Raw genomic sequence first — 10,690 nt, 5'->3', positions numbered from 1 at the left:
AAAATTAAATGTTCCCTGATAAAAATATTCAAAACAATAAAGTCCATGGATAATCTCCAGAAGACACAAACACATAGGCTTTCACAATATTTCGGATTGAGTTAGCCAAAACACAACCGGATATTTCTTGTTTCATGCAGTCATATCCGGAGAAAGTGGTGTGGAATACGTGTGCAATGGGCCGAGAAAATCACAGTAAAAATGGTTTTGGAGAAAAGCAACGTCTTGACCTTAGACAAGTGCATAAAATGTCATCTATACAAACTGAAATATCATGTATGTTTGTCACAGATCCTCTAGCTTTCTCAGCAGAAAATAGGAATGTGTAGAGCTGGTGTCTCCATGTGGAACCAATTGGTGATTCCAAGCACAAAATGAAACGTTCCCTGATATAAAACCATTCAAAACAATAATTCCATTGAAAATATCAGGAATACACAAACACAGAAGCTGTAGCAATATTTTGGATTGAGTTAGCAAAAACACAACCGGGTATTTCTGTTTTCATCCAGTCATATCCGGACAAAGTGGTGTGGAATTCGTGTGCAATGGACCGAGAAAATCAGAGTAAAAATGGTTTTTAGGAAAAGCAAAGTCTTTTCGTTAGGCAAGTGCATAAAATGTCATCTAGACAAACAGAAATATCATGTTTGTTTGTCACAGATCCTCTAGCTTTCTCAGCAGAAAATAGGAATGTGTAGAGCTGGTGTCTCCATGTGGAACCAATTAGTGTTTCCAAGATCAAAATAAAATGTTCTCTGATAAAAAATATTGAAAACAATATAGTCCATGGATAATATCAGGAATACACAAACACAGAGGCTGCAGCAATATCTGGGATTGAGTTAGCCAAAACAAAACCGCATATTTCTGGTTTCATCCAGTTATATCCGGGGAAACTGGTTTGGAATTCGTATGATGTGTACCCAGAAAATCAGAGAAAAATGCTTTTGGAGAAAATCAAAGTCTTTTCGTTAGGCAAGTGCATAAAATGTCATTTATACAAACAGAAATATCATGTTTGTTTGCCGCAGTTCCTCTAGCTTTCTCCCTAGAAAATAGGAATGTGTAGACCTGGTGTTCCCATGATGAACCAATTAGTGTTTCAACGGTACAAAATTAAAAGTTCTCTGATAAAAACATTCAAAACAATAATGTCCTTTGATATTATCCAGAAAAAACAAACACAGAGTCTTTCACAATATTTCGGATTGAGTTAAGCAAAACACAACCGGATATTTCTGTTTTCATCCAGTCATATCTGGAAAAATTCGTTTGGAATTCGGAAGCAATGGACAGAGAAAATCAAAGTAAAAATGGTTTTGGAGAAAAGCAAAGTCTTGTCGTTAGGCCAGTGCATAAAATGTCATGTATACAAACAGAAATATCATGTTTTTTGCCGCAGTTCCTCTAGCTTTCTCCCTAGAAAATACAAAGGTGTAGAGCTGGTGTCTCCATGTGGAACCTATTACTGTATCCAAGCTCAAAATAAAATGTTCCCCGATAAAAAACATTCAAAAAAATAAAGTCCATCGATAATATCCAGAAAACACAAACACAGAGCCTTTCACAATATTTCGGATTGAGTTAGCCAAAACACAACCGGATATTTCTGGTTTCATCCAATGATATCCAGACAAAGTGGTGTGGAATTCGAATGCAATGAACCAAAAAAATCACAGTAAAAATGGTTTTGGAGAAAAGGAAAGTCTTTTCACTAGGCAAGTGCATAAAATGTCATCTAAACAAACAGAAATATCATGTTTGTTGCCGGCGCCGCGGCTCACTAGTCTAATCCTGCGCTTTGCGACGCCGGCACACCGGGTTGTAGTCCCGGTCGGGGCACCGATCCTGTCCCGGTTGCCCCTCTGCCATTCTAGCTCTCTGCTGTGGCCAGGGATTGCAGTGGAGGATGGCCCAAGTCTTTGGGCCCTGCACCCCATGGGAGACCAGGAGAAGCACCTGGCTCCTGCCATCAGATCAGTGCGGTGCGCTGGCAGCAGCGCGCCTACCGTGGCGGCCATTGGAGGGTGAACCAACGGCAAAAGGAAGACCGTTCTCTCTGTCTCTCTCTCTCACTGTCCACTCTGCCTTTAAAAAAAGAAAAAGAAAAAGAAATATCATGTTTGTCACAGTTCCTCTAGCTTTCTCCCTAGAAAACACGAATGTGTAGAGCTGGTGTCTACATGTGGAACCAATTAGTGTTTCCAAGATGAAAATAAAATGTTCCCTGATAAAAAAACATTCAAAATAATAAAGTCTGTGGATAATATCAGGAATAACCAAACACAGAGGCTGTAGCAATATTTCGGATTGAGTTAGCAAAAACACAACCGGGTATTTCTGTTTTCATCCAGTCATATCCGCACAAAGAGGTGTGGAATTCGTATGCAATGGACTGAGAAAATCACAGTAAAAATGGTTTTGGAGAAAAGCAAAGTCTTTTCGTTAGGCAAGTGCATAAAATGTCACCTATACAAACAGAAATATCATGTTTGTTTGTAGCAGTTCCTCTAGCTTTCTCCCTAGAAAATACGAATGTGTAGAGCTGGTGTCTCCATGTGGAACCAATTAGTGATTCCAAGCACATAATTAAATGTTCCCCCATAAAAAAACATTCAAAACAAGAAAGTCCGTGGATAATATCAGGAATACACAAATACAGAGGCTGTAGCAATATCTAGGATTGAGTTAGCCAAAACAAAACCGGATATTTCTGGTTTCATCCGGTTATATCCGGACAAACAGGTGTGGAATTCGTACGCAATGCACTGAGATGTTCACAGTGAAAATGGTTTTGGAAAACAGCAAAATCTTTTCGCTAGGAAAGTGCATAAAATGTCATCTATATGAACAGAAATATCATGTTTGTTTGCTGCAGTTCCTCTAGCTTTCTCCCTAGAAAATACGAATGTGTAGACCTGGTGTTCCCATGATGAAGCAATTAGTGTTTAAACGGTACAAAATTAAATGTTCCCTGATGAAAACATTCGAAACAATAAATTCCTTTGATATTATCCACAAAACACAAACACAGAGGCTTTCACAATATTTCGGATTGAGTTAGCAAAACGCAACTGGATATTTCTGTTTTCATCCAGTCATATCCGGAAAAATTCGTTTGGAATTCGGAAGCAATGGACAGAAAAAATCAAAGTATAAATGGCTTTGGAGAAAAGCAAAGTCTTGTCGTTCGGCCAGCGCATAAAATGTCATGTATACAAACAGAAATATCATGTTTGTTTGCCGCAGTTCCTCCAGCTTTCTCCCTAGAAAATTGGAATGTGTAGAACTGGTGTCTCCATGTGGAACCTATGACTGTATCCAAGCTCAAAATAAAATGTTCCCCGATAAAAAACATTCAAAAAAAAATAAAGTCCATCGATAATATCCAGAAAACACAAACACAGAGGCTTTCACAATATTTCGGATTGAGTTAGCCAAAACACAACCGGATATTTCTGTTTACATCCAGTCATATCCGGACAAACTGGATTGGAATTCGTATGCAATGGACCGAGAAAATTACAGTACAAATGGTTTTGGAGAAAAGCAAAGTCTTTTTGTTAGGCAAGTGCATAAAATGTCATCTAGACAAACAGAAATATCATGTTTGTTTGTCACAGTTCCTCTAGCATTCTCCCTAGAAAATACGAATGTGTAGAGCTAGTGTCCACATGATGAACCAACTAGTGTTTCTACGGTACAAAATTAAATGTTCCCTGATAAAAACATTCAAAACAATTAAGTCCGTGGATAATATCCGGAAAACATAAACACAGAGGCTGTAGCAATATCTGGGATTGAGTTAGCCAAAACAAAACCGGATATTTCCGGTTTCATCCAGTCATATCCGGACAAACTGGTTTGGAATTTGTATGCAATGGACCGATGCGGCGAGCCTTGACCAGCAAGGCACAGAATTAAAGGCACGAAGATCCTTCTTCGATCACGGTTTATTGAGACGCCACTCGGTTGTCAATACAGATGTAAACGGAGAGGCACTAAACACATTTCTTCCACTGCTTATATATCCATCCCCTGTCCCAGTACATAGTCAAACATTATTTTAAGTCTAAACCCATCCCCTGTCCCAGTACATAGTTAAACATTATCTTAAGTCTAAACATAGCGAAAGAGCAGTACAATAAACCCATAAAAGCAGGGAGCTTCAGAATAAACAAGCCTCACCAGAAACTGGCCTTGTTAAACATCAGTGCCTTCGCTATCTAAGGCTGCTGGGAGATCGCATAAACAACTTTTACTCCAGCACGTAGGCACCCTGCCTTACAAGCCTCCCACAGTTCCCCCTTTTTTGTTTTTTACAGCAAATGAGGTCTTATCCCCGATTAGGCCTTCACCTCATGATGTGCTGGCCGATCAAGGGGCGCCTGTGCTCAGGGATACTCCTATTCCGGTGCAATGAGCAAAAGCTCTCGGAGTGCTAAGGCAATATCCCAGATGAAAAGAATTCCTATCAGGTGCAATTTCACTATGGCCCCTGAGTGCAAGGACATTCTTTTAAGCTTCTTTAAACATGCTGAGCCAAACCGCGGGGGAACTGCCTGCCTCAATTGCGGCCATTGCTTGCAGGAGAGCAATTTTTTCGCGCTTGCGGCTCCGTACTAATCGGAAAAGAACAAAAAGAGTACACAACAGCCCTAATAGTAATACAGCTCCGAACAATTCAACCCCCACCCATTCTTTGAACCATTGTAACCCCTGTAATATATAATCAGAAAACCCTTTCAGAGTGACAACAGATGCTCTAGTTTCATTCAGCTGCAAAATCATGATAGTAAGATTTTGCTGAAGTTCCCCAAATTCCATAGACCAGTTCCCTGATAGATAAGACCCAAGTTTTCTTGACTCATTTAGAGAGGCTGGATATGGCATAACACACATATGGTGCAGTCTCTGAACGCAGCCTAGGCTGGTGACTTCAAAAAGATCTTCCATAGCTGCTTGCAGCAAGTCCATGCGTTTATTTAATAGTAGCACCCCTGAAGCCAGATGATCATTTATGCGTTCCTGGACAAATAGAGCATCTGATGATCTTTTTACGACGTCATTAATAGTCTGCACAGTTTGGACAGTGGAAGCCATGGCCACTCCCGCCGTAACAGCCGCTGCGGCAGAGGCGACAATTGCCATTACAATGGCTATAATCCCAAAGTCCCGTGGCTGTCGAAACAAGACTGCTAAAGGAAATTCCTCTGGGTCAGTCACTACTGGTATAGGAACATAGGTAGGTACACGCATTACTACCATAGTTTTCTGGGTTCCATTCCAACACTGGGTTAAATAGCATGTATCATTTCCTGCACATTCTATTATCGTCCCATTATCTTGTTTATCTGTCAAAAGAAAAATAAAGGGAGGATCGACACAAACATGACTAGACAGGAGGCTCATATTATGCAAAGAATGCGATGTAAAGTTACCGAGTACGTGACTAGTTATGTTATAACTGCCACTAGCATTATAGAGGCTTATATTAATAGAATCAAGCCTTGCCAAAGGGGACAAATCCATACTAGCTCCACGTCTATTCCACAATACCCAGGAGGCTAAAGGATTGCCCGCTTTGGGTTTCTGATATAATTTGAATTTAGGAGAAAATTTATACGGTTCTTGGGTTTCTACACTTTCTGTGCAATCACCAAATCGCGGGGGATAGCTGAATTCCCGAGTGATGCACTTTGGTACAGGTCTAGATATGTTCCATGAAGCACTGGAATTGGTTTCTGTCTGTATTAAAAAAGGGACTGTTATGTTGGCTGTGATCAGGAGTGTAGTGACATTAGCCACGGTGCTATTACCTCCTCCTCCTGTTCCATTTGTGCTCCCTAGAGCAATCTTTGTAAGGGCCTCGAGCAACATTGGGATCGAGAGGTCAGGATTTAGATATTTAAAGGGGTCATGTATCCAACTAAGGTTATATGAAAGAATCTGTATACAGGGACTCTGCGAGTTCATAGAAAAACACAAGCTATTATAGAGGGTAACATTAGTAGCATTATATCGCATTTGTTGCATATTTTGTGGTGTTTTGCACGGTATTTCTAACTGACAGTCTCTATTATACAATTGAGGAAACATCTTATCACTAGAGAACACTGGCTTAGGTATTGGCCATGTTCTCGCAATGGCCCACAGGGTCACATTCTTTGATATCGTCATGGGAAATGTCAACCATAGTCCCATCAGTATCCATGTCAGACGTTTCATTATCATGCCTCGTGTTCTCTTGTCGTTCCTCTTCTTTCTTATCTGTCACTCTCCTTGTCAGTCTTTCTGGAATCCAGATCGGGTCTGGTCGTTCCTGTGGAAAAACACAGATTGCTCCCCTGGATCTCTGTATCACAGGATCCGGGCCATACCATTTGTTATCTAGTACATCTTTCCACATGACCTTTTGGCTAGTTTGTACAGGATTTTTTGTATGCCTCATAGCCGCTGATTCATTCTCTGTATTAAAATGTAAGAAATTGAGAGTGTATAATGCAATAGCGAGGCGTTCTCTGGGGGTTGCATGGAGTGCAATTCCCCCTTTTTGTCTTTGCAATGTTTCTTTTAGGGAGCGATTAGCGCGCTCCACAATGCCTTGGCCTTGAGGATTATACGGTAGGCCAGTTTTATGAGCTACTTGCATTTGTGACATAAAGGTAGTGAAGCCTTTTGAAGTATAAGCGGGCCCATTGTCAGTTTTTATGAGGGCAGGCTTTCCCCAAGCTGCCCAAGCCTCCAGACAATGAAGTTTCACCTGTGCTACACGTTCCCCAGACAAGGAAGTGGTATGAATGACACCAGAATATGTGTCCACTGAGACATGTACGTATTTTTGCCTACCGAATTCTGGGATGTGTGTAACATCCATTTGCCATAAGGATAAAGGTTTTAGTCCCCTAGGATTAACACCAGAATGTGGCGGATGGAGGAATATTGCACAATCTGGACAGGCCTTTACAATTTGCCGAGCTTGTTCTCTGGAGATATGAAAACGCAAGCGCAGCGTATTAGCTGGAACATGATAAGAGGCATGAAAGTTTTTTGCTAGGTCAACAGAAGTCAGAGATACAAAGACACTATTACGGGTTGCAATATCTACCTTGGCATTAGTTTTACTCATAGGTCCAGGGAGGCCAGAATGAGCTCTTATATGGCCAATGAAAAAGGGCATACGTCTAACCAGGATAGCTTGCTGGATTTGTCGAAATATCGGGGCTACCGTGCTATGCGACTGTATATGAGCTACAACTTCTAGTGAACGGACAGCATTAACCACATATTGGGAATCTGAGATAATATTAATGGGTTCATCTGAAAATGTGCGAAATACTGTCAATACCACTAAGCACTCTACCACTTGAGGGGCGTTAGGGCGAAAATGAAGAATCACAGGCTCCGAATTAGTTGTAGCATACGCTCCACGACCAGTCTTGGAACCATCAGTATAAATAGTTGTCGCAGCTGGAATGGGTTTGCTCTTTGTAAGTTTAGGAAAGTAAACTAAATTTTGCTGCACAAAAGTTAATAATTTGTCCGCTGGCAAGTGATTATCAATTACACCTGAGAAGGCAGTTAGAACAATAGGCCAAACATTAGTGGTACCGGCAAGAGTCTCAATTTGCATCTGAGTATAAGGCACAATCAGCTCATCAGGATGTTTACCAAAATGCATTGTGCAAAACTTGAGACCCAGAAGAGCATAATGAGCTACTAATTCAGGATAATACCGCAACGTTTTTACACCCGCTGAATTACCATGTATCCACCATAAAGGAGCATTTTGCCACACCACTCCAGTAGGTGTAGTGGGCGTAGCAAGAATGCATAGTAGTAATTTTTTAGACGGATCGAACCTACATAGTTGGGCTTTACTAATGGCCTTTTCTACGAGTTGTAAAGCTTTAACGCCCTCAGGAGTAAGTTGACGAGGAGAGGCAATATCTGGATTGCCCTCCAGAATAGAGAACAAAGGTTGCAGGTCGTTTCGGGTCAGCGGTAAATATCCACGTAGCCAATTTATGTCCCCTAGCAGTTTTCGAAAATCATTCAGTGTGCATAGGTTTTGAGTGCTAATGCAGAGCTTCTGTGGCCGAATGGAAGTTGTAGTAATTTTTGCTCCTAAAAATTGCACCACATCAGATTGTTGTATTTTTTCTGGGGCAATAGAAAGACCATATGCGTTAAGGCAGGAGGAGAGCAATGCAAAGGCCTTATCTACTAATTGCTGTGAATGAGCTGTGATAAGAATGTCGTCCATATAATGAATGATACGGACTTGTGAAAACTGTTTTCGCACTGGTGCGATAGCCTGATTAACATATAATTGGCAAAGAGTAGGGCTATTAGCCATGCCTTGAGGCAACACTTTCCATTGATACCTTGCGTCAGGCATTTCATGATTCTCTGAAGGGAGAGTAAAAGCAAATCGCTCTCGATCTAAAGAATGTAAAGGTATGGAAAAGAAACAATCCTTAATGTCTACCACTAGCATAGGCCAGCCCTTTGGAAGGGAAGACAGAAGAGGCAGTCCTCTCTGTACTGGTCCCATCAATTGCATCTGTCTATTGACTGCTCGCAGATCATGCAAAAGCCTCCATTTGCCTGATTTTTTCTTTATGACAAAAATTGGAGTATTCCAGGGCGATACCGAGGGCTCTATATGTTCTAACATCAGCTGCTCTTGCACAAGTTCTCTAGCGGCGGCGAGTTTTTCACGACTGAGGGGCCACTGGGGCACCCACACTGCCTTATTCGTATTCCAGGGAATACGTAATAGCTTTTCCTCAGTGGCCCCTAGGAAAAACCCACGCCTTTGCGGTCTGTTTTTTGAACTAACTCCACTGGTTCTGATATACCCTGAAGATTTTTCCCTAACCCTTTATTGGGCATATATCCTTGTCTTGCCATGATATTTTTGCTAGTCTGCGAATACTCATTAGTCAATATGAGTTTCATCTGGGTTTGTATATCCCTACCCCATAAATTTATAGGTAAATCTACCACAAAGGGACGAAAGGTGCCTTGTTGTTTATCGACTGTCCAGTGGAGTTCCTTAGAACTTATTTCTGGAGCCTGTCGATATCCCAATCCTACCAAGTCTTGAGAGGCATGCTGCAAAGGCCATCCCTTTGGCCAAAATTGTTTACTCATAACGCTACGATCTGCTCCTGTATCCACTAAGCCTGAAAAATGTTTACCCTCCACCTCTATCTGTAACATTGGTCGGTCATCTAATTCCATGCTTAGACATGCAAGATCGATTCCTGTAGATCCAAAACCAGATGCGCCGCGGGCATGTGACTGGGCGGGGTATTTTTCATGACCTGATTGCAGTATCAGAAGTTGTGCTACGCGATCACCAGGGGAAATGGAAATTACTCCAAAAGGGGAGTAGCACATTACTTTAATAACACCCTCATAGTCAGGATCAATTACTCCTGGTAAAACAATTAACCCTCGTAGCGTTGATGATGATCGTCCAATGATTAATCCTGCGGTATTCTTTTCTAATGGGCCCTGCATGTCTGTATCTATTATCTGTACTCCCATGCTCTGTGTTAATACCAAGCCGGAGGTGGCACGGAGGTCCAGCCCTGCGGAGCCCGCGGTTGCTCTGCGGACTTCAGGGGTGGCTGCATGGAAGGTTCCTGTAGTGCCCCATATGCTTTCGGGCCCTGGGGACGGGGGCCCTGATATCCGTTTTTTGACTCCTTTTCTATTGTCTCGAGGGGTTGTCCGTTAATGTCTTTTACTGACCTACATTCATTAGCCCAATGCTTCCCCTTTTTGCATCTGGGACAAGTGCCAGGTATTTGTCGCACAGGATTGTTATGCTCCTTTTGCTCTTTACAATTTTTCTTAAAATGACCAATTTTCCCACACTTAAAACATGCACCATTATTGTTATTACGTTTTGTTGCAGTTAAAATAGCAGCAGCAAGCCCAGCATTAGTTAATGGTCCCCCAATTTCCCTACATGCCTTCAACCAGGCTTCTAGCCCTTTTCCTTTCCATGGAGTTATGGCTCGTTTGCAATCTTTAGTAGCTTGCTCATATATAAGCTGCTGAATTAAGGGCATTGAACTCTCCACGTCCCCAAAAATTTTTCCCGCTGCTTCCATCATTCTGCCCACAAACTCTGAAAAAGGCTCATTGGGCCCTTGAATAATTTTTGTTAAATTCCCCGAGACCTCACCCCTTTTAGGTAAAGTCTTCCAAGCCCTGAGATATATGTCATTAATCTGTCTGTATACTTCAAGGGGGTAGTGAGTTTGATCAGCCGCCCATTGTCCTTGTCCTAAAAGCATATCTGCTGTCCAATGCGGCTGACCATCCCGCACATTTTGTCTAGCCTGTGTATGTGCAGCATCGGTAACAATGGATCTGTAATCGAGATATTGTCCCGTGCTGAGGCTGCCTCGTGCAATCTCAAACCAATCTGAAGGTGTCATAGCATTAGTGGTTAATCGTCCTAACAAAGTTAAAGTATAGGCGGCATTGGGACCAAATTGGCGAGCGGCCTCCACTAGATCTTTTAACTGTTTATATGGTATAGGCTCATGAAATCGGCGTTGAGTCTGTTGTTCCTCAAATACAGGGAAGGCTGATGCCAACTGGGCCCACGTTTCCCTTTTAATAAAATGGCTGCCTTTACTGTGCTTAACATAAGGGGGGGGGC

General features: G+C 41.9%; 1 protein-coding gene across 1 annotated transcript; it reads right to left on the bottom strand.

The window, feature by feature from the left end:
* Positions 1-4,521: 4,521 nt before the first annotated feature.
* LOC133754891 (endogenous retrovirus group K member 7 Env polyprotein-like) lies at positions 4,522-6,102 on the bottom strand. The gene has a single exon (XM_062185241.1). The coding sequence runs from the start codon at positions 6,100-6,102 to the stop codon at positions 4,522-4,524; it is 1,581 nt and encodes a 526-aa protein (XP_062041225.1).
* Between the last annotated feature and the right edge of the window lie 4,588 nt (positions 6,103-10,690).

This window comes from Lepus europaeus, unplaced genomic scaffold, assembly GCF_033115175.1.
Source record: "Lepus europaeus isolate LE1 unplaced genomic scaffold, mLepTim1.pri SCAFFOLD_30, whole genome shotgun sequence".
NCBI classification, from domain to species: domain Eukaryota; kingdom Metazoa; phylum Chordata; class Mammalia; order Lagomorpha; family Leporidae; genus Lepus; species Lepus europaeus.
The sequence above is the reverse complement of the archived record's forward strand: the minus strand, read 5'-3'. Positions and strand labels throughout refer to the sequence as shown.

Coding starts and splice junctions, on each gene's coding strand:
- LOC133754891 (XM_062185241.1), bottom strand. CDS start 6,102: ATGTTTCCTCAATTGTATAATAGAGACTGTCAGTTAGAAATACCGTGC.